At 44.2% G+C, this 25,000-nt stretch overlaps 1 protein-coding gene across 1 annotated transcript; it reads left to right on the top strand.

The window, feature by feature from the left end:
* Positions 1–82: 82 nt before the first annotated feature.
* Positions 83–20,374, top strand: LOC131695709 (ankyrin repeat and fibronectin type-III domain-containing protein 1-like). The gene is made up of 8 exons (XM_058984204.1): positions 83–2,843; positions 3,106–3,330; positions 3,403–3,609; positions 3,686–3,896; positions 3,962–4,094; positions 16,389–16,595; positions 16,661–16,947; positions 17,260–20,374. Exons 1-8 carry the CDS (start codon positions 2,675–2,677, stop codon positions 19,160–19,162), a joined length of 3,342 nt encoding a protein of 1,113 aa, XP_058840187.1. The 5' UTR covers positions 83–2,674; the 3' UTR covers positions 19,163–20,374.
* Positions 20,375–25,000: the final 4,626 nt, after the last annotated feature.

Genomic DNA, 25,000 nt, shown 5'->3' on the forward strand with positions numbered 1-25,000 from the left:
TTCGATGAATAAGAGAAGAAATACGACCATGGGCTTCGTTCGAGCACCACAATTATTGGATAAATCTACAAACGTGTCGCCAAACGAAAGCGTTTCTAAAACAACCGCCCAGTGATTTCGAAAAATCTTCTAGTTTTTTTCGGAACTTCACTGCGGCATGCTGACCAGGACTTTAACCTTCCGGAAGTCGCGCAAATGGCTCACTGAGCGAGGAGCCACTAGTGCTCTAGGACAATTTCGCTAGATTTTCAGAGTGGCGTGCACTCAGAGCACTAGCGCGAGTGACGGATAGTTAACCGGCTACTGCAAACTCAAGTATCACATGACAACTAATCAGCGCACTGAGTCTTTTTCATGTGATCTTTGTGAATCCGACTACGGAACCTCATATCATCTGATATGTAACTGCCCAGCGGTAGCGCAATTGCGATTTCGAGTTTTCGTCCTTACATAGATGACACCGCGTTTGGACGACTGAAACTCAGAGACATACTAAAGTTTCTTATTCAATGCACTAAAGGGCTTCAGGCTTACTAGCAGTCGATTTGAACTACTTGTGAGTTTATCTTACCAGCTGTTCGGTTTTGTGTTCTTATTTGTCCCACCCTTCCTATTCTACTTCCTTCCTCCACCTTCTCCTTTCCTTCCGTTCACGAAATGATGAGAAGACACGGCAAGGCACAAATTCCCGACTACATACGGGGAACGTGCCATTTGAGCCAATATATTCAGATTCCCTGATTCCTGACGGTTCTTGATGCCACTAAGCTAATGCCGTTCCTATGTTCCAGCGAACTCTTAACCGATTTTTACGAACTTAATGTGTAATGTATTTATGACGCTTAGAGCAGATTTGTTTTCTTTCCGGACATCACGTTGAACCTTATCAAATGAATAACGATATTCGAGCTCCTAATAGTTTTCTTATATCTGCTGCTCGAACCTACGACTGGCCGCTAGCAGCTGGGCAAAACTATATTGAGACTTGGCATTTTATTTATATAGGATGACGCTAAAGCTGAGTACTTTGGTTGAAGACTATTAGGCGTTTTAATGTGCTGTTAGGTACCTATTGTATTGTTATTGTGCTGTTCGAGTGAGAAATAAATTATAAATTAAATTGATTCCCGCCGGAGCACGTTACAAATTTCAAACGAAAGATATATTACTCCTATTGACTGTTATTGCATTTTATTCAGTTCTGACTTTTGGTTCCGGAGTTATAGGTTGGTTATTACGGTCACATAGGAATTCCTCATACAAACCGGTACAATCGCAGTACGTCATAAATTAAAAATCTTTTGAGATGAACATCAAATTAATCGATTCGCAGACCTAGATCACTTATGAAGAATCTTGGAATATATTTTTTTATTATAGAGGTTTTAACCTTAGGGTCATTCGCCTCTTTTTCGGGTTCGAGAAATCTCTATAGAAAAATCTCAAACCCTATGTGCATGTTTGGGACTCGAACCCAGGTGAGCTGGTTGAAACATCTATAATGAAAATAAAAATATGAAAATGTAATATACACTTCCAATTATATTGACCATAATCATATTGAATCAAAGTTTGGATAAATGAGCAAGGCACAATTCCGCCACTACATAGATATTAGTTTTTTTTTATTAATTTTTTATGAAAAATCGTACGCCTATATCAGAAAGCAGTCCTCTTTCATCCAACCAAATCCTTCATTTAATCTACAGAGCCCAGTTTTTATCAAATGTGGACGTTTTTTAGCATGCTTTTAACTTGACTGGACTGCGTAATGTATGTTTATGTTTTTGTTCAGAATCCCCATGAATACTGAAATGGAGCATGAATGGGTGATTTAGCAACAGCTGGAAAACAACTTTGATCATACTGAAACAGGATTTGCTATTTTTCCCTCTTTCACGTTCAAACAAACCTGTCACCGTTTCACAAATTTGGCTTAAAAATTGGCTGCCTCTCTCTCTCTTCTACTGTTAATTCAAAATCACATGCGTGGTCCTAAAAGGATAGCACATTCACTGCTTGAATTGGAAGAATGAAAACAAAACGCAATCCGGCAGATCCGTGGCTTTCAACCTTTTTCATCCCAGGTAAATCCTCACCATCATTTTCAGAAAAAAAAAATCAAATAAGCACAAAGAATTGGAGAAACATGATTTGACAAAGAATGCGATTTATTTTCAAATAACGAGTATGTTTCACGCATAAAGCAACGCGTTTTGTCAAGGAATAAAATTTTCGATTTATTTTACATCTCGAACTGAAACAATATTCACCTGTAATTTTTATTTTGCCTTTAATATAATTCATCTCTGCGGGTGAAATCACCCCCGGTTGAAAACCGTGTGCTTTCATTCACCATTGGTCTACTACGGCCATATACATAAGCAGTGTTTACATTCAGGTATCCTTGGTTTGTCGCAATGCGGTGTGTGTACGAATTCGATAGAATTCGACCAAAACCTACTCCATCGATATAACTAGTTGGAAAAAGTTTCTCGTTAGTTATGAATCCTCAGCGTTAACCCTTAAATGCGCAATGTTGTTTTAAAACAACATTGCAAAAATAGTTCAAAATATTTAGTCGTCGTTACGCATTAATTATGACACCATTTAAATTTTCACAAATTGAGGAAAACATTTTTTGCGCCCTTAAGAGTTAAATTCGTAACGTATAATGGTCGAAATTACAAAACTAGAATCAAAAAAGCTGAAACTAGGGCAGACTGTATACTGTAGCAATCATGAACTCCGAGCTTCTACCTTCCAAATAAAATTAACACTTACAACTATTCGATCCCGCACGCAAGCCCTAAATTATATGGTGGTGAATATACAAAGTTGTGGTAATTACCTACTTTTTTGGTGTTACTAGCTCTATCCCGTAGTGAAAACCACGTCCCCCCGTAGGCCACGTGCGGTGAAGTGATTTTTTTAAGTACACTGCATTGTAACTGTAGTTTCTGCCCCCGGCGCGGGGAAGGTGCTTCTTTCTAGAGCTATATAATTTTATAACCACCCCATATCCACACCCCCCGGCTCCACCACATAGAATGCTAATCTGGATTATTTTGTGTTTTTTCTTCTTCCTTTTGTTCTCCAATACAGGAAGTGGTGGCCCATCGGTAACGAGTTGTACCGGCAGCGATGTCGATAAGCAGGTCGGTCTCTGGGAGCGTCGCGTCAAGGGCCTACGGCGGATGATACTGGGTTGGGATCAAACGAAACCGCCCGATTTACCCAATCGTATAGAAATTGATGTGACCGGATGCTTCTCGGTTAGTCTGAGGTTGTACGAACCACTTGAAGGTGCCATATCGACTAAGTTCAAAGGTAAGCAACGATAGTAAACACTATAATTGCGAGCGGTTGGGGTTTGTTAATGAGTTATTTTTTCCGTTTCAGTGCAATGGTCTTCCCGGTCGGACTTTAGTAACGTGGTCGGTGAGAGGGAAGTTAACGAATGGACAAGCTTCCACGGCTGCATGGGGGCGGTGTGCAATCTAAGCGAACTGATTCAGGGCCGGCGGTACTTCTTTCGGGCCAGTGCCGGTAACATCAAGGGCTGGGGACCGTACAAGCAATCAACGCCGAACTGTGTGGTGCCATCTAGTAAGTATCGGTTGACCAAATTATCTGATTCATTTACATTTTACCACTGAATCGGTCATTTCACTTGCATTCTCAGGTTGGCGTGACGTTGGAATCCGGGAGAATCGTTTCGCCGGCAAGCAGCGCAATTTGGATGATCTGTTCAATGCGGTCCGGCTGGCCCGACCAGAGGACGCTTCCGAGATTGCGCTGGATGCTGCGATTCCAGTGAAGCGGGCAATCAAGAAGAAGACCACCATCAAGCAACTCTTTTCGGCGGCATCAAAATTTCAAAAGAATCTCAAAAGGTATTATTCGAATGTGTACCCAGCAACGACAGGTTTTGTAACATTCTCTATTCTATATCAAACAGAGGTATCTATCTGGCATGTGTGCTCTATCACGAGGATAAACTGCTGTTAACCAACGAGGATTTTGTGCCGGTGATAGAAATCGATGAGACGTTCACGAGTAACCTGCACACCGACTTTTACTGGTTGATGAAGGTAAGAGGTTTGGCAAACATTGTGCGCTTGACTGTTTTCTGTTCTCAGAATTACATACACTGTATATGCGACATATCAGGGAATATCCGAGCAAACGATTATGTTGAATAAAGTGCTACACTGTTGAATGTGTAGACCTTTTTTTGGACGGTAGTCCTGCATAGGTGGAATTGCGTGCGACAAGCAACGGTTCAACTAACCAAACCGCATAACCGCGAATGGATCCGTGAATAATATGTTTATTTTATAGTCCATTTTGGTCTGGGGCTTGGCTTCCGTCGTATATTCTAATCTGTACAGAGAGAGAGGTCATCATGTCATAAGATAGGTTCATTATGTTATCCACTACAGACTCGTGATTTGGATTTCTCTTGAATAGCGAGCGTTTATGGTGCCCAAAATGTTACATATATAAAAGTAACTCAGATTCGCGATGTGCTTTTCATGATTCGAATCTTTAATAATTCTGATACTGTTTTATGATGTCAGACTTTACCTTTCTTACTAGAAAAAACGCATAGAGCAGCTTATTTTTTGATTAAGATTCTGGTAATATGCAGCACCATTGTATTTCTATTTTGAAGCGGATTAACCCGTTTAAATTTGATTTCTTGAAGCGTACCTGAAAAAGTAGGTAATTTTTATTTGTTGCTTTGAACGAATTTTTTTAGGATGACATGCCCAGAAGTTATGGTTTTTGCTACAACCAGCGCATTGTGGTTTCTTTCACCGGACAAACGTCCTTTGTGTGCGATTTATCACCACAGATCATACATTTGGAATCCGAATGACAATTTTTTGTGCCGTTCCAAAAGCCCTGGCATCAACGATATTGGGTCAGTACCAACCAAGTAAATTTTTCAATACGTTGGATATTTCATTCAAACTTTGACCTTGCTGTAACCGTTTCAAGACAGCCTTGAATGGTCTGTCTATCTTGAAATCATATGAATAAAATTAAGATAACTTCTCCGTAAGATACATGAGAAGTCATTTGTGGCCAATCAAGTCATCCGCTATAACTCCACATTCTCTGAAAAGAGGCTTTCACGTCCGGAAGCTCAGTTCGAAAGGCTCTGAAGTCGGACCATTCCTATTATTGGCGGAGGAGATTGCTGTTTCTTCTCATTGGCATTAAGTATAATACAAGAAAATGTACGAATTTCTTCTGCTTCACATTCAGATAAAACATCGAATGAGTTGCTACAATCAAGAATTGTGACCGTATCGAGTGAAGGTTCAAGCCGGACTGAATGCCGCACGCTATTTTTTGTTCATCAGCCTTATTCTACATTATGACAGATAGCTTTTTCTGACGAATGTGATTTACTTTCTCAAAAACGACAACAAAATCAAACGGGGGTGTCAGATTCGATTAAACCACATTCACCGTAATGCAGAACAAGGCTGAATAGTTGTGGGATGCGGGGACGATACCAGTCACTGAAGAAGGTCCTTCGTATCCCAGGAGCTCTCGATAACCAGGAATTGGGAGTCCCGCATATGAAAGTGTTTATGAGCGACCTGAGTGCAGCTTACTCCGAGTTCTCAAGTTTCCATAATCAAATTGTGGCTATTATTCCTGGCGACACAATGCCCCTCCAAGAAAATGTGCAATGCGAGCGGCTGAACAGCATGACATCAGCTGAAGTGGAATCGCGCATCATGCAACATCAAGCTGACCCGACACCACAAATAGTAGTTCACCAACAACCACTGAAGGTACCTATTCCGACATTTGACGGGGATTACACAACATGGCTGAAGTCCAAAGCTATGTTACAAGATGTTATGGCGCTTTCTCGAGATTCTGACGTAATAAAGATTTACCATCTAGATAAGGCTATGGTGTGTACATCAGCCGGCGTTCTAGACGCGAAAACAATAAACCAAGGCAACTACGTACAAGCTTGGAGGATATTGATGGAGAGATACGAGCACAATAATTGAAACCCGTGGATTTTTGAGTTTGAAGAAGATGACGTCCGAATCTCACAATTAACTGCAATATCTTCTAGACGAGTGCACAAAACACGTGGAAAGTACAGAGTACCAGAACCAGATGTCTGGTATATCTGAGCTGATTGTGGTCTACCTGTTGACAGTGACATTGGATAAATCAACCAGAAAACATTGGGAGCAGTCTCTTAAACCTGGAGAGCTGCCGAAATTTCAGCAAGCAATGGAGTTTCTGAAATCGCATTGCCGAGAGATCTGAACCAGCTGCTAGTTCCGGCACGAGTTCAAAGATGATTTTCGTCCAGAAACCACATTCTTCGCAACCGAAGCTCGTTAGCCAACGAGCACATACTGCTACGCCAAATGAACAGACGAATGAAAAATGCGATTTTTGTGGTGGTCCACACCTGAACTATCAGTACAACAAGTTAAGCACTCTTTGCAGCAGCGAAAGGAAGGAAAGGGTGAGAGCAGCCCGAGTTTGCTTCAACTGCTTCAGGAAGGGTCATCGTCGTAAATGAAAGAAGCGGCACCAAACTCAGTTGCGAAGAGCGAAGAGATGGCCAACTCTTCAGGGATTCAGAAGCAGAGCTAGTATTCCATTCGCTGGCATAAACAATTTAAGGACAACCGCACGCTACAAGATCGAAATGAGCCTGACTTCCCGTTACAGGGACCTCCAAGCTAAACTGGAATGCTTGGTAATTACGAGAATGACCTGTACGATTCCATCGAAGAGCATCAACGTTACAGGCTGGACCATTCCTCGAGGTATTTAGCTGTCCGATCCAACCTTCTTCCGTGCCGATAGCATTGATAAGCTAATCGGGGCAGAACTTTTTTCAAGCCAATGAAGCCAGGTCAACTCACTCTAATCGAAGGTCTCCCGGAATTGCGTATGTCACACCTTTGATAGTTAGTTGCAGAGACTATCCAACTAGACCATCAGCTCGAACCCCTGCAATATGCACAAGTGGCATCGATTCAATCTATCGAAGATTCGATGCATAGATTCTGGAAGCTTGAAGAAATTCCGTACTTTCGAGATTCGACAGGCAGATTTGTAGTTCGACTCCCGCTCAAAGAAAACCTGGACGTGCTGGACAGCTATCGTTCTTTAACTCTAAAACGATTTTACATGCTGGAGAACCGACTGAACCGAAATTCCAATTTGAAAATTCAATACGTCGATTTCATTCGGGAATACCAAACACTCGGTCACTGCAAGGAAGCGAACGAGAGAGATGAGGACCCCAGCCAAAAAACCTATTACGTGCCGCATCACAAATGCAGAGTTGTGTTTGATGCCAGCGCGAAATCATCCGAGACGAATTTAGCCCTGAACGACGTACCGGCTGTGGGACCACTTGTGCAGAGTGAGCTGTTTGACATCACATGAAGATTCCGAGTGCATCACTTATGGAACTGCATCAGCTCCAATTCAAGCAACCCGATGCTTGGTGCAACTAGCTAACAACGAAGGCGAAGAGATCTTAAAAATGATTGCTACGTCGATGAAATTTTGTCGGGCTCTGATACACTTTAAGAAGCCGTCGAAGTGCATTACCAACTCCAAATTTTGTTGGGAAGGGCTGGATTCCAACTTCATAAATGATGTTCAAATTCCTCAGAATTCTTCACACACATTCCGATCGACGAACGAGAATCAATGAAACTGATTGAAGATATCGACATCAACCAAACAAGAAAAATTCTTGGTCTACTCTGGGATCCATCCGCCGATGAACTTTTTCTCGCAGGTGTGCCATCTACGTTAACCGAATCCAAGCGACCAGTAACGAAAAGAAGCATCTAATCTCAAGTGGCGAAACTGTACAACCCACTGGGATTGTATTAGTCAACCATTGTCCTCGCTAAACTACTGATACAACAACTTTGGCGCACAAAGAAGAACTGGGAAGATCCAGTGGACAACCCAATTGGGCATCAATGGAACGAACTCAAGCAGTCTATGACACTTCTGAAACAATTATCCATTCCACGGCGAGTTACTTTTAATGGAGCAGTAAGGTATGAACTGCACGGTTTTGCTGATGGCTCCAACATCGCCTTTGGAGCCTGCCTTTACATCATTTGATCCAATGGTTCGGCAATATGTAGTTTGCTAGCCAGTAAATCGAAGGTGGCTCCACTTCACGACGTATCGATTCCGAGATTTGAACTGTGTACAGCGCTTCCACTCTTGAACTTGGTAGGCAAGGTGCTTCCAGTCATCCAAATTGAATTCCAGCAAGTCATGATGTGCTCCTATAGCGAAATCGTGTTGGCATGGTTGAAGAAGCATCCTATTCGGCTCATTGTCATCGTCCGAAATCGAGTTCTTAAAATTCAACGACTCATCGATGGTCTGCACTACAGGCACTTTATACATAAACTTTCGGAGACAAACACAGTAAAACTAGCAACCATGAATGTAAATTGGCACCATGGGAGCTCCCATAAGCTTTGTATGGGCTTCCTCTGGTACTTCCCCTCTCAAAACCCTCATGCTCGTTTGGCTGCAATTTTTGACACTTCGCTAGTCTGCTTATAGAGTGTCTGCAGTGGAACTATATTCGATCATCTGCTAACCCAGCCCACATTATTTCGCGTGGTCAACTACCGGCAGCACTTATAACGAGTGGGATGTGGTGGGATGGACCTCAATTTCTCAACGACTCAATATTCACCATCAAGATATCTTGACATTCCTCACGATGAGATTCCTGAGTTGAAAGCTACCAGTGTTTGTCAAGTACAGTTTGTTCCGGAAACAACAGAGAGTTGTCGCATGGGTCTATCGTTTCATCAACAACGCTCGAAAACGCAAACCGATCCATCTAGCTACGTTGGAACCTACGATCCCAATCGGGAAGAGTATGTTGAATCCGCAAGAACAAAACCAACATTCATAAATCCATTCGATTCGCCCTTCCGTCCACTTGCCATGTGAAAGACTCGTACGCCACGCCAAAAGAAAACAAAATAACATTTCCAATTTCCGCTATTCATAGCGCTGTTGACCGAGTGAATGAGAGCGAGCGAAAGAGCGAGAAGAAACAAGAGCACGGTCGCTACGGTCACTACTGATGAGCACCCGACGTCATTACCATCATCACACGCACTGAATGATGACAGCGTGAGTTGCAGTTTTGTAAAATATTGAGGAATGTTCCAATTTTTGCCGCGTAACATTTTCGAGTGCTATTTATTAGCGCATTCACCCAAAAATTCCACGCGGCCTTTCCTGATCGAAAGGAACGGCTGCGCTCCATTAGTCACCGCGCTTAACCGATCTGTCATAATATCGCGAATTAGCATAACGAATGGCCGAATGAGAACACATGTTGTTCCAAAAAAAAGCCCTGCGTTACACGTCGTTTTGTGCAGGTTCAGTATACCAGGTGCAAGTGGTGTCAAATTCACCACGCTCAGTAAAATTCAAAAATACTTTTTAGTTTACAAAATTCGGCTTTTAAAATTGTCCTTGCGTTTAAACCAAAATGGTAGGCTTATTACTAGCACAAATAGCAAATACAAGTACTAGTTACACTAGAAACTTGCTGGCAACCTTAGAACGGCATTTAGTAAGCAGGTGGTACGGAGTGTACGTTTCGGTGAATGTCTCAATAAGTAATCGACTCCGGTTGACGGAAACAGTTTTGTTTTCAAATTCGTTCTGGCGAAAGATCAATACCCGAAAAGTGAAGTGTTATGCCTTCTCACAATAGTGAACAATCCGATACGAAACGATTCCTCTCCGACGGCGATTATTCCGAGAATTTCCAATTCCAACAGCGAAGAGAAGAAAACCGTAACGACCAACCGAAACAAGTGACACTTAGGGATCCGTCGCTTACAGTTCAACTCCAACCTAATAAAGTAATTTTTAAAACGAACAGTAGGTATGGGGAATCGCCCCTTAACCCGAGTCTCGTGCGGTTACCTAGCTGAACCATGTTTTATATTCACTATGATCTTTTGTACTGTTTCAGCATTTCGAAATAAACTCCATGAACTTCGAAAAATTCACATTTTATGTGAAGTTTCTAGAATCTCAGAAATTGTCGAAGATGGTCGGAAAAGTAAATAAAGGTTTTGTTTGGCATCACTTTTCCGTTATGCGTTGGTCGTTTTGAGTGCAAACATACAGTCCGCTACAAATTGGTCCTTCCAGCCCGGATCAAGCAGGGAACCGCGATGGATAAAGTGGTTCTTCGACGCAACGCACTGCTAAAGCAATTGAGCTGGGAGCGCTCGGAAGCTGATAAAATCCATGAACGGAAGGCGTCTATCAGTGAAGCAGTAGATCGGCTTGACCAACTCAAGGAGCTTGATGATGACTTTCGGAAAACACAGCGGGAAATAGAGGAAAATCAATCCGATCCAGACGTAATTGCATCAGTACACAATTTTCGAGAGGAATTCACTAGTAACTACTACAGTGCGAAAGATTGCCTGGAACATTATATAACGCAGCTAAAGGAGAATGAGTTTGAGTGCTTCCACAAGCAGTGAAAGAACGGTTGTCGACACCTGCCAGGATTTGAAAGAGGCAATGAAGATGCTTCTGGAAACACAGCGCGCGATAATGTTAGGGAACCAACTTGGAGGAAAGAGTGATGCAACCGGAGGAGAACAGGTATCGAACCGTTCACCTTTTACACTTGTCAAACTTCCACCGATCAACGTGCCGACATTTAACGGTGAAAGGAAATATTGGAGGTCGTTTAAGGACATTTATGAAACAACAATTCACCAACGAACCGAGCTGAATGATTCACTTAATATGCAGTATCTGGTTTCCTACCTGGAAGGCAACGCGAAAAGGTTGGTGAGTTCATACCCGATTTCGGATGCCAACTATAGGGAAGCGTGGGCAACTTTAACAAACTTCTACGATAAAAAAAAGTACACAGTGTTCGCTCTTATTCGGGAGTTTGTGGAACAAACGGCAATAGTTACAGCGAGCTCCAGCAACCTTCGGAAACTGGTTTCTACTTCTGATGACGTAGTACGTCAGCTGAATGCACTCGGAGATGAGTACAACACTCGTGATCCATGGCTTATCCCCCTTCTCTTGGAAAAAATGGACAAGGAAACTCGTTCCTTGTGGGCACAAAGGATCATCGATATGGAGAATCCGTCCTTCGACGAGTTTTTGAAATTTTTGGATGATCGATGCGATGCTTTGGAAACGTGTACGGCGTTTTCAAAGAAATCTGATGGAGGAAAGGATTTAACGAAGAAGCAGCCGCAAATGGAGAAGAAATTGCAGTCTTTGTACACTGCCAAGACAGTTGAAAAGTGCGCGAAATGCTCCAGTGAGCATCCGTTGTATCAGTGTTCTGAGTTCAAGCAATTAGACATTCAATCGAAGCGGGAACTAGTGCAGAGTGCGAAGTTGTGTTATAATTGTTTACGCTCAACTCACGTAGTGAAACAATGTCCATCGAAGTCTGTGTGTCACACAACTGACTGTAAGAAACGACATCATACACTTCTGTGTCCGTCAATAGACAGTCCAGAGGGCAAACAACCAATCAAAAGCAGTGAAACGGATCCTCTATAGAAGTTACTGAAACTGTCATCAATGCGCATATGGCTCAAATACCTACGGAGCCGCAGCAGCTGGTTTCAATCCTTCCAACTGCCGTTGTACGCGTTCGAAGTAATGATGGTGAGTTACATTACGCTCGCGCATTGCTTGATTCCGGTTCCGAAGCATCATTAATTTCGGAAGCCTGTGCAAGTAGACACGGTCTACTTCGTAGTAACGGAAAATTTGTGGCTTCGGGGGTAGGACAACAGGAAGTCGGAACCACTCGTGGTCAAATTCAACTCGCTTTAGCCAACCGATTCAGTGATACGGTTCTTTTGCGAACGAAGGCCTTCGTGATGGGGAAACTCACGTCAACGCTACCTGCACAGATTCTCAGAATAAACGCAAACCTCGAACAAATAAGAGAGAGCTTAGCAGATCCAGGTTTCAATCAGCCAGGACATATCGACATCATCTTGGGTTCGGACGTCTTTCTTGCACTACTGGTAGCAGGGCAAGTCAAGGATAATTTAGGTGTTCCTGTGGCTCAGAACACGATTTTTGGTTGGATTGTTTTTGGGATCATGCAATTTACACATCAGGAATTCAAAGCAACTGCTCAATCATTAATCCACATTGTGATGTGGATATCAATCGTACTGTTCGACAGTTCTGGGAAGTGGAGGAGGTTGCTAAGCAGCAGCAACTCACTCCTTCTGAGCGGGCCACATCAGAGTTCTTTCAATCCACGCTCACTCGTGATGATAGTGGTCGCTTCATCGTGCGACTTCCGTTCGACGATTCAAAACCAGCGCTGGGTGAATCAATCACTGCAGCCATGAAACGGTTGCGTTCAATGGAACGACGATTTCAACAAAATCCAGAGTTCGCGAAACAGTATTCGGATTTTCTCGATGAATATTTAGCGTTAGGACATATGGAGGAAGTCCCAGCTCATGAAATTGACATTGATTCGAGCAAGTGTTTCTATCTTCCGCATCATGCTGTGGTGAAAATTGAAAGTACAACGACGAAGTTAAGAGTGGTTTTCGACGGTTCATGCGCGTCATCGAACGGAGTATCCCTAAACAATCGACTAATGGCGGGGCCAAACGTGAATCAGGATCTCTTTATCTCTTTATTTCTTCGTTTTCGTTCGAACCAGGTGGCATTTGCAGCAGACGTGGAGAAAATGTACCGCCAAGTGTTGGTTCATAAAGATGATAGAAACTATCAGCGGTTCGTGTGGCGAAGCAGTCCCGAGCAAACGATCAAACACTATCGTTTGTGTACCGTAACGTACGGCACCAAATCGGCTCCATTCTTAGCCATCGAAGCAATGAAGCAAGCAGCACGAGAGTATAAGTTAGCCTATCCCGAGGCAGCGCAGAGTATTGAACTTGATACGTATGTCGACGACCTTCTGTCGGGCGCAAACAATGTTCATCAAGCAAGGGAGAAAATTAGACAAATTGTGGAAATATTGAATTCGGCGGGATTCAAATTGAGAAAATGGACTGCAAACTGTTCAGAGGTGCTACGCAACTCAACGGAAGACGAGAACTTTTCTGTCAACGTAAAATGGACTGATCAACCAAATACAGTGAAGGCGCTCGGCATACAGTGGTTGCCTGGAGAAAACGTATTTTCTTTCAAGGTCAATCTGCCTTTAGACAGCGTTAATACAAAGCGGCAACTACTACCAGATTCGTCGAAGCTTTTTGATCCGTTTGGTTGGCTGGCTCCTGTTATTATACGCATTAAAACTCTGTTCCAACAACTGTGGCTTAGTGATATTTCCTGGGATGATCCGCTGCCTCCAAGCAAGTGTCTGTACCGCGACTAGAGTTAAATGCGGCGGTACTACTGGCAGAACTGATGGAACGGATAACAATCGCACTTGCTCATTTGGAGGTGGAAATTTGGGCATGGACCGACAGTTCTATTGTTCTTCAATGGCTTTCTGCCCATCCCCGCAAGTGGCAAACTTACGTGGGGAATCGTACCTCATTGATTCTAAACATTCTACCACGTGAACGATGGAACCATGTGGGCACTCACGACAACCCTGCGGATTGTGCGTCGCGTGGTCTCACTCCAGAAGAACTTCTCACACATCATATCTGGTTCCAAGGACCGGAGTGGTTAAGCATGGAAGCAGAACATTGGAAGCGGACGTCAATGAATGTGATTGATGATGATCAGTTGTTGGAAACTCGCAAGGTAAGGGTAATGCAAGTGAGGGTTAACAACATTCGAAGCAACTACGACATTGAGTGGTGGTTACTTGAACGACGATCGAGCTACATGTTCGTCATTCGTGTGCTGGCATATGTGAATCGATTCATTCAGGCACTAAAAAGGGCGGAATTTGAACCATTGCTGACACCAAGTGAACTGTACCAAGCCAAGGCACAGCTGGCACAAGCGGCCCAGCATGTCGCTTTCGAACGGGAACTACGTCTTATTAAGAAGGGTGAAGAAGTGCCATTTAGGCCACTACCTGGGCTACACCCTTTTTTGGTTGGTGTCGGAACATTGCGTGTAGGAGGCCGCCTCCAACACGAACCTTACTCGTATGACATTAAACACCCGATCATACTCCCACGTGATAGTCGCGTGACTGAACTCTTGTTGCGAGATCTACATTTGCGGAATCTACATGCAGGACCGAACTTGCTTACGGCTGCCGTCAACCAACAATACTGGGTGGTTGGACATCGCACAGCTGTACGGCGAACCGTTAACCGTTGTGCCCGCTGTGTAAGACTCAAGGGAAAAACGGCGAATCAACTAATGGGGAGCTTACCCGTTTCGCGTGTAATTGCATCTCGAGCCTTTACTCACGTCGGCGTGGACTACGCAGGGCCTCTAAGGATCCACGCTTCTTGTGTTCATCGCTGTATTAAGACGATTTATTGCACGACGGGGGAACCCGAATGAGATTTGGTCTGATAATGGCACAAATTTTGTTGGGGCCGACCGTTGGCTACAAGAAATGCATGCTGCGCTTTTGTATGGTAAATCAAAGGTCAATCAATTTTTATCAACTTTAGGCATCAAGTGGGTTTTCAATCCACCGTCAGCTCCGCACCGCGGAGGAATTTGGGAAGCTACTGTTAAGAGCGCGAAGAAACACTTGGTAGCAGTACTTGGAACATCATCAACAACATTTGAAGAGCTGACGACGATACTGACCCAAGTGGAAGCATGCCTTAACCCCAGGCCTCTCTGTCCACTTTCAAATAGTCACGATACTTACGAAGCGTTAACACCCGGTCATTTTTTGGTCGGTCGTCCCATGAACCTTATTCCAGAACCTTATGTGCTTCAAATCTCGACAAACAATCTGGACAAGTGGCAGCTAGTACAAAAATCCACTGCTGAAATCTGGAGACGATGGCAAGACGAATACTTAGCAAGTTTGCAGTCCAGATCGAAGTGGTATGTAACTGAAGAAAATGTGAAGGAGAATCAGCTTGTGCTGGTGAAAAATGAGAATACTCCACCAACCTCGTATCGTACGTGTTCATCCGGATTTAGCAGGAATCGTTCGGACAGTTACATTGCGGTGTGGTCAGACTGAATACCAACGCCCAGTCCAAAAGATATGTATGCTGCCAATGGATTGAGTCACATTGCCTCAAGGCGGGGATGGATGCATCACTATTTCTTGGATATTTCCATCTACCTACTATCTATTACCTTGGTTGAATTGATGTGAGAGAGAAGCAGTTTGCTGCGCAATTTAATGTATAAAATTCTGTCGTCCTGTTCACAACAAAAAAACGCAGAGAAATAAAAACGTGGTTTGATTCAAGAGGATTTTTTCATTTATTTTCCGTCATGCGTTGGTCGTTTTGAGTGCAAACATACAGTCCGCTACAGTTTTTGGGAACTGCGTAGTCGTTACGAAAACTTTGGCTGCGAGAAATTTCACTCTGAAAATACAACAGCAAGTTCTGAATGTTTCGCCCATGTTCAAATATTCAACATCAGGCAAGTCCCAAGAGTTTGAGATAACCTTAGAAATCATTGGAAAAAATCGAACAACTTCAAAAACAACTTTATTCAGGAATCTCAAAATTAAACATTGTCAGTAAAACTACAAGCAATCCAACAAATAAGAAGCACTTAGACAAGTTTTCTGAACTGCGGAGAACTGTGAAGTTTCTAAAAAAAAGGGGGGGGGACAATTTAGCTAAATACCATAAATTTTAATGAAGTTTCCACTAGTCTGTGTTGTCTAGCAGAGACAGCACGGCCTAGTTCCTTTCGTTTTCGATTTGTTGAATGCATGAGCTCATCAGACGTGTTGCTTTCGCGGCACGGACAAGACACTTCTGGTGAGAATGGTCTTATGGAAATGCATTAAACTAATCAAAAACGTGACATGAATGGGTCTCGGCTCTGTTCTACTCCGTACAATGCAGCATGGATAGTTTACAGTCTTCTTAATATATGTACAATTTCGGGATAGAGCCTCCGATGGTTTTTGGTCGATACTCCATATTGACGGTTATTGTCCAATATAGGCTGAAAATTTTCATTTTCCCGCGTCGCTTGTCCTGGCGCGAAGGTGATTGACCGCCAATGAGCGAATACTATTTAATGTTGCATTTTTTATTAACGCGTGTATTTATTTTTCTCAGTCACCTTGGTATATAAAATTTGTGGTGTTGTCATTATATCTTAAACTTCCAAAGAAAAAAATCACGTTGCGATTTAGTCCGAAAATACTGTATGCACCCTGTATAACTCTGCGTAATAACTTTTTTTTTTCTTCCCTACAGGTCGCCTGCACCTGGGACGACGTGAAGTTGCTACGGATGGACATGGAGCGGAATGCCTCCTCGGCGATCCACTTCCGAACCAAGCTTCTCTCGGCCGCCTGCCAAATGCAGTCTGCTCTCTCCATTACGGACCTAGGTCAATTATACTACAAACCGCTGCGAGACGTGCACGGAACTGTGGTGCTATCCTGTGTTAATTGTATAAAGGTACCCGGCAGCGTATTTCCTTTTCCTATTTTGCTAACCACGTTCTTTTCCCGCTCTTCCCGCAGAGCCCCAAAAGTGTATCAGTATTAAACTCCCGCTGGATACCGCTGAACAAAATCCATAAAAAGCTGGCCCTCTCTAACGAGGACAGCACCATCAACGAGCTGCTAATGAACTCGATTCAAGAACAAATCAACTACCACCAAGTATCCAACATCAGGCTGCCACGCGGTCTTTACGTCGGCTATCTTAAGATGCAAAGCTCGGTGGAGGTCATCCAGGTGGTGGTCCCCGTCAAAGCACCGAACGTTCTGCCACACTGCAAGATTCGAGACAACCCGCACGTATCGGCGTAAGTACCGGTGGGGTTTACCCTTAGTGCTCTCACTTTAACCGGGTGGTTTATCGTTGCACTTGTATTTGCCATAACGAGCAAGTTTACAGCAAAGCGGACGTGCCGATTAATGTCGACACGTCCCGTGCCTGTTTGTCTTGCGGGGGCCAATTGTTGATGTTGGCAGGTTTGTTGTTGTCTTGGGATACTTTTTCTTGCGGAATCGTGCTTTACGTGATTCAAATGTGACGTGTATCCATTTACGCTTTCGTCCCATACTTGAATTTATATCAACAGTAATTGAAAGTTTTTTTTTCCTTTCAATTGCAGTGAAGAATGGGAGCTCATCAAACAGCACAAACATACGAGCATTCTGGAGTTTCGCCCGAAGAGCCAAGGTCCGACCGAGGTACAGCTGCACTTTCTGGAGATACTGACTAAGGCGATGCACAACTTGTTCCAGTATATGGACATTCCGGTGGATGTTGCCGTTGCTCATCGGTTATATGACATCGAAGTAATCGAACTGAATCAGGATGTCAGTTTCTTGATTGTTTGTCCGCCCGCGGAAAGCAGTTGTGCTGTTCCGGGCCAAAAGGATGCTCTGCTGCAGCGCGGTGACCTGTTTTCAATGCCGATTCAGGCCTTTGAGATGATCCATTTGAAAACGTATCAGACAAGCATCGTACAAAAGTATTCGCGATTATCCTGCATTTTAGAGCTGGATACTATGATGGCCAACCATTTGCACCGGGAAGCGTTCAGTTCATCGGAGCTACAGAAGGCTAAGGACCGACTGGCCAAATTGCAGGATTTATCTGCTGGATTGAACACCATATGGAAGGGCGTAAGGTGGCTGATGGATGTGATAAGTTATGCCAGAGATCGAGCCAACATGCCGGAATTGAACATGAAGCAAATTTTGGACTACAAGAGTATGTATTTTGGGAAGAAGACTCCAGCAGATAAAAAGGTTAGTAGTGAAATAAAATTACTCCAGCCGCCAGGTTGTCCACCTACATTCCACAAAAGCAGTCCTGGACGCGGTTCTTGGCCGGGACCGGCAATAGAAAATTCTTTAGGCCACAATGGTCTCCTAGATGCTGAACATTCCAAATCCGAGCAACTGCTCAAGTACAACAGTCAGAGATTCTTGGATGTCAGCAATGTCAATTCAAGAAAAAATAGCGCCGATTCCGCCTATTCGAATTCCGGTAACAGTTACTACTCTGTAACAGGGGTCGAACCGGAAAAAGATTTTGTCGTACCAAGGTTACCCCCCTCCAGATCCGAAGATACTCTGATCATCGATAAAAAGAAAGGATCGGAACCATCGAGTAGTAGCAAAAAACGACCACCAACAATGTACTCAAGCTATTCGGCAACCTCCAGTCCACTGTTAAATGTTCGTACACCGTTCGTAGCCACCATTGCGACCGTCACAAAGACGACAGCTGGCGAGGATACGGAAAACCGCACCGTTAATCCGCAACCCTTGAAAGTTATCACCAAAAAACCTCGCGAACAGGCCTTAAAAACACTCAATCAAATTGAACCGGATTACGAGCCTATCGTCACAACCTATTTGAAACCGACGCTGACCGCCCTTCAGAACGAAGCGAAAGGTTACCAAACTGCTCTACACATCGCCGAGGAACAACCAAAACATCTCCAGCAGCTTCCTCCAGATGTATTGGACCACCGAGCGGTAACAGAACCGACTATTCCGGATCTTACTCAATCCTCCCAACGACGTCCAATTCAGCCTCCCACCACCGCCTTACAAGTGAAACCAACTGAACCCAGTAACAGCGAAACAAAACCGTCGGAATCTACCGGTGCCACATCCGCTTCCACCGCTACAGTCACCACTCCAGTAACCACCAGCATCGTCCAGGTATACGCAGCTTACGAGACGGGGCTACCAAGTGGAACCTCACTAAAACTTCGAGTAACTCAGAAAACCACGGCTCGTGAAGTGATCGATCTGGTCGTAAAGCAGCTCAACATGGCAGTGGTTCTGAAAGGTAAGGAAGGTCCAATTTACGCTGCCGAGAAGCTGGACAACTTCTGTCTAGTGGCGGTGATTGGAGCGAGGGAACGCTGCCTGCGGGACGATTTTCGCCCCCTACAGCTGCAGAATCCTTGGAAGAAAGGTCGCCTTTACGTGCGGCAGAAGCATGATCTCCTAGCGGCAATCGAGCATTCCAATCGCGATACGGCAGAAATTTAGTGATAACCAATCGATCCAACACATCTGTGTGTATGTGTATGACTGTGTGTTTTGTTTCTGTACAATAGTTACTGTCTCTTCCCTTCTTAGTAATAGATTAGACAAACAAACAATTGAGACAACAATGAAAGACACCGATGTGATAGAACCTGTTTTGTAAGTAATAAAGTAAAGAGAGTTACGTAGTCTAGCGCACGCGTTGAGCTCTCTATTGAAATCCGTTGACGCATGGCAGTTGATTTGTATTTGTTCCACACTAGTAGACATTTTAAAAGAGTAATAGGTCAAATGTTTTAAAAATCGACAATTTTACGTTCATAAGTACGTTCACCTGCTGAAACTGGTTAACAGAAAACTGAAATCACTGTTGAACCTTTGAAGTAGATACCAAAAAATGCGACTAAGCGGAGGTGACTCCCAAAGTCTGCTTGCAGTTGAAAGGATTGAAAATAATAGACATTTAAAGAGGGAAAGTCCATTAACACAGCTAAAGTTTAAATTCAGTGTATACATACCATGTGAATATCGAGTATGTTTAAATTGTTGTCGTTTTACATGATAGATAAAAAAAATCTAGCCAGCGAGAGTACTGTTATAATGTAGAAACAATTTTAAAACTCAAATGCATGAAATGTTTCCACTATAAAGTTTGATCATGGAAATAAAGACTATTTGAAAACTATTTTGCGATGGTCCGAGATTAAAATAGAACTTGTTTTGTCTACCGAAAAAACCAAATCTTATGATGACACTGAATCAAAAGAAAGATAAAAATTTTTCCTGTTTTCAAATTTTAAGTCGATATAAAGAATATCAGAAGATTGAGAGTAACAGTCACATCGAGCTTATCCCTCCAAAAAAGCGATAGGAACGGACAAAATGTAAAATTGATATAACTTGGAAGCTTCGCTTTCAGAACAGTATGATCGGTAATTCCTTGGTAGACGATTTTACAAAACTAAACAGCAGAGCTGAGATGAATTTTAACTGTCAACGTGGAGCGGCAAACCAACTGGAATGGATATGTAAATAAATTTAAAAAAAAAACTATAATTGTAAGAAAAGATAAGAGAATACAGAAAGTTCCATGGCTAAAACATTGGATATTACACACCAACCACACCACGACAAAAATCCCAATAGAAGATAGATTTAAAATCTATAGGATTGTGCACCAGATTCTCTAATACATGTTGAACAAAAACTGAAAAACCAAGACGATGTTCTTTTTGAATCCGAAATTCTTAAAACGTGCACTATGCTATATTTCTCCTTAACGGAGAACATTTTTGGTAAAAACAATTTTTTCTACATTAAGGAGAAAATTGTTTAAAACCATCTTTGCGCGTGAAGAGCACAAAACCTGTAACTAAATTTCTTATGGAATTTGCGTTTCGATTTCGTCTTATTAGAATCCGAAGCTTAGTGATACCAAATACAAATTATTTGTATTTGGTGATACGATTAAGCTAGCGCCAGATTGACGCTAGCTCCAAAAACGGAGATACAATTTGTGTTCCCGAGCAAACCCCTATTCAAGCGTAATGTCCCACAAGAAAAGGAGCTCATTTAAACTAATGAAATCGAAACATTTGGTTTGACTTAGCAAGCCAATGCAAGATGCACTATGCTATATTTCTCCCTAACTTAGAAGTATAGGTTAGTGTCGGATTCTGATGAGACGAAGTTGAAACGCAAATTTCATAACTAATCGAAAAACTGAGTTACGTGAGAATCGCATCAAATTGCATCACGGAAAAACGCCGCAGAAAATTACCTAATGGAACGATCCTTTTCAAACGTACAGACAATGAAATATAACCCATTAGTAAACTTTTGGTATATTTATGTTATTCAACCTGAATACCATAACCGTACGCTCGTACCTTACGCTTAAACATCTGGCTGCAGCTGCTTCTGTACGGAAACACTTTTTTCATGTCTTCCTAAGATTTGACCTCCTTGGGACGCTTCCGTAGTGCCTGCTTCATAATTGCCCCGAATTTTTCGATGGGTGTTAATTCCGGTGCTTTGGGAGGGAGGGGGTCCTAGGGGTTCGAAAGTCGTAACCCGTCAGGGTAACAATTTAGCACTGGATGGAAATGTACCTATTTTTGAGTAAACACTCTGTAGAGTGTATTTGTTTTGCTCACCACTGTTTGAAACGTTCGTTCACTTTTCACGTAAATTTTTGTTTATATTTTTGTTAGTGAACGATTTTGATAGTTCAGATAGTTGTAGTAATTTTTGTTGAATAGTTGTAAATAAATAACATGGAATTTAGATAAGCCTCCGCTCTCCTTTTAATAAAATACGTGGGCTCTGGTTATGCTGCTCATCGATAACAGCTATGCGACAAGGTGGTTGGTGTTTGTTACGTTCGAGTGCGGAGGGCGGCCATCGTGAAAACGTTAGCTAGTGACAGACCACGGACAAATATAGACATCCTCGATACACCATTTCGGGACTGTTTCCAGCCACAATAGCCATAGTGCGAAGTGCGCGTGTGTGACGGAACGTTACCTGTCGTAAACTACTGGCCCGTGGTTTGGGCGCTCGTTTATTTTGCGGTGCTCGATCGTCGTCGGGGGAAGCTAATTATCAAGGAGTTTTCGCTTCTCCGGCTAACCGCAAAAGATCCAGACGCACCAATCCGCCCTCGCTAGGAAGGATACGCCGAACGAGCCTCTCCTTCCCAGCTTATAGCCAAGGAGGGCGAAGCAGAGTGAACAGCGGCTCCCCCTGGGAAGAACACTGCGGTGTCCTCCGGATTTCTTTGCGGGGAGCAAAGAATCCGGTGATTCGTCACCACCGTCGCTTGGGATGCTCGACAAAGGACCAAAGCTCACCTCCCAGGCAAATTGTCAATGTGTAACCCGTCAGGGTAACAATTGAGCACTGGGTGGAAATATACCATTTCGTGCGTACTCTCTCCGTAGAGTGTATTGTTTACGAAAAATTATGCTCACCGCTGTTTTGTACCGTTCACACTAAAGTTGTAATTTTTTGTTCATTTTCTCGTTTGTGAACGGTTTTGTTTGTGCAGATAGGTGTAGTAATTTTTGTTGAGCAATTGTATATAAGAAACATAGGGTTTAGGTAGGTCTCCGCTCTCCTCTCGCTGTAAAAGTGATTGCTAACTATGCTGTACCATGGCAATGACAGCTATGCGGCGGTGTTTTTTGGTGGTTGTTTGGTGGAATGAAAAAGGCGGCCATCGAGATAAGGCAGAAAGTAACGAACCACGAAGTTAAACAGACGTCCGTGAACAAGTTTTTTCGGGACAGTTTCCCGCCACGTTTAACCAGTGAGGTGAAGTGCGCGCGTGCGACAGATAAAATACCTGTCGAAAAGTGCCGGCTCGTGGTTCGTGCACAGTAGTAAGTGTGGTGCTGGATCGCCGTCGGGGGAAGCTAATTACCAAGGAGCTTTCGCTTCCCCGGCTAACCGCAAAGGATCCAGACGCACCAATCCGCCCTCGCTGGGAAGGATAAGCCGAACGAGCCTTGCTCTCCTTTCCAGCTAATAGCCAAGGAGAGCGAAGCAGGGTGGACAACGGCTCCCCTTGGGAAGAACACTACGGTGTCTTCCGGGATTCTTTGCGGGGAGCAAAGAATCCGGTGATTCGTCACCACCGTCGCTAGGGAGGTTCCGACAAAGGAGCAAAGCTCACCTCCCTAGCTAATTGTTAAGGACCGCTGCCGGAGCAGCCAACGTAAATAGGGAGAACTCGGCCGTTGCTGTCCCGGCCGGTCGGAGGAAACCGCCTGCCTATCCGCCCGCAGCAGCAGTGTGCAGTGAAGGGAGAGTAGGTGAAAATAAAACACGGTAAAATTTAATTTATTTGTTTTTCCTTTTTGTTTGTTGTGTTACGAAAATCCGAAATTCTGTAGAGGCACCTAGGCCGCCCTGAAAAGAAGGGTTCGCCGGGCAAACAAGAACCCGAGTAGTGGGCAAACCCCTACTTACAAATGACAGCTGCCAAAGCAGCCAATGGCCAAAGGGGAACGCGGTCGTTGTAGTCCCGGCCAGTCGGAAGAAATCGTACACCATCCCGCCATCGTCATCAGAAGCGGATCTGAGAAACGACCAGCAGTGTAGATTGGTGGTCTTTTTTTTTTTTTTTTTTTACAATGGAGAAGACCTTTATGTCCTAGCCCAGTACACGTGCTAACGGTAGGGTCCAATCTACCACACGGGGTGCACTGGGGGCGTGTCGGACTCAAATGGTGACCAGCCATTAATACCGACTAAACTCCATTGGGCTCCGCCATCATTCCTCCCAGGAACTACCTCTCGGTATTACTTCTGGGGGGATGGCTGTACTGAATGTACTCATTCACTCTCACTCGCGCGATCATACATCCTGTATGAGGCTTACTTGGGTGCTCTCTCAATCACACTTTGATTCACTCTCAAACACTCCCACATGAGGCTGACTTTTGTGCTCACCTTTTACGTTCCATGCGAGGCTGACTTGTGTGCTCACCTTACTCATTCCTTGCTAGGCTTACTTTTGTGCTCGCCCTACCCATCCATGTGAGGCTGACTTGGGTGCTCACCCTATCACCTGATTCACTCTCAATCGTGCCACTCTATTGTACCTTTGTCACTCCCTCTGGCATCCCATGTGGGACATTTTTCTTAGGCCCCACTTCTGACATACCATGCGAGGCTGACTTTTGTGCTCACCTTTTTCATTCCTTGCTAGGCTGACTTTTGTGCTAGCCTCTACCAACCTGTGAGGCTGACTTTTATGCTCACCCTTAACATGCAGTGTGAGACTGACTTGGATGCTCACCCTTTCACTCCTCTGCCACGCCATGAGGCATCGATAGCTTAGTTCCAACATACTACGCTACGACCCTCCCGTCTTGGCATGAGGCAGTCCACTTATACGCCTATACACTCACTCTTCTGTCTTGCTTCGGGGTGGCTGGGTTTACCCCTTACGCGGTTGCCATTCGCTGCGCCAACCTACCTCGGCATGAACAGACCATTCACTCTCTTATTTTGCGCTTGGCCTTTTTCGCTCCAACTAACCAATCACTAGTTAGCCGTGCCCGCCGTCTGTTGCTCGGTTCGCCAGATTACCTGTAGCCTACTGGCAATCTGGATGGTAGCAGCCGAGACTGCGTTCCACTTCTCCACCGTTTGACACATCCGCTGAATAAGGGTATCCGGGGTTGTGTCCCAGCCACAGACGTCAAGCATTGCTCTTCTTTCGACGTCGAACCGATGACATACGAACAGTATGTGCTCGGCAGTTTCATCTACACCTGGGCAGTCCGGGCAGACTGGGACCTCCGCGTGTCCGAACCTGTGGAGGTACTGACGGAAACAGCCATGGCCTGACAGGAATTGTGTCAGGTGGAAGTGAACTTCCCCATGGGGTCTTCCCACCCAGCTCGATATGCTAGGTATCAGCCGGTGGGTCCACCTACCTTTCGAGGAGTTGTCCCACTCACGCTGCCATCTGGCGACCGAGGTCACCCTGGTGCGCTCGCGGGCTCCCCTATTTCCACGTAGCTCAAAGCACTCCTCATCTTCCCGAATGACCAGCCCGACTGGCATCATGCTCGCTATCACGCAGGATGCATCGTGTGATACCGTGCGGTAGGCAGATATCACTCTGAGGCACATCACGCGGTAGGTGCTCTCCAGTTTCTGTAGGTAACTGGTTACCCTCAGTGCTCTTGACCATGACGGGCCGCCGTACCTGAGGATAGATACGGCAACGCCTGCCAGTAACCTACGTCTACTGGCGCACACCTTTGAGCTGTTGGACATCATTCTCGATAGTGCCGCAACAGCAGTCGACGCTCTCTTGCACGTATA

The sequence above is a fragment of the Topomyia yanbarensis genome, unplaced genomic scaffold, assembly GCF_030247195.1.
Source record: "Topomyia yanbarensis strain Yona2022 unplaced genomic scaffold, ASM3024719v1 HiC_scaffold_5, whole genome shotgun sequence".
In the NCBI taxonomy this organism is placed as follows: domain Eukaryota; kingdom Metazoa; phylum Arthropoda; class Insecta; order Diptera; family Culicidae; genus Topomyia; species Topomyia yanbarensis.

What these genes read in the sequence shown, in the direction of transcription:
- LOC131695709 (XM_058984204.1), top strand. Translation starts at nt 2,675, where the DNA reads ATGGTCGAAATTACAAAACTAGAATCAAAAAAGCTGAAACTAGGGCAG. An exon ending in ACTTTTACTGGTTGATGAAG is followed by an intron (nt 4,095 to 16,388) that starts GTAAGAGGTTTG and finishes TCTTCCCTACAG; the next exon opens with GTCGCCTGCACCTGGGACGA. An exon ending in CCTGTGTTAATTGTATAAAG is followed by an intron (nt 16,596 to 16,660) that starts GTACCCGGCAGC and finishes CTCTTCCCGCAG; the next exon opens with AGCCCCAAAAGTGTATCAGT.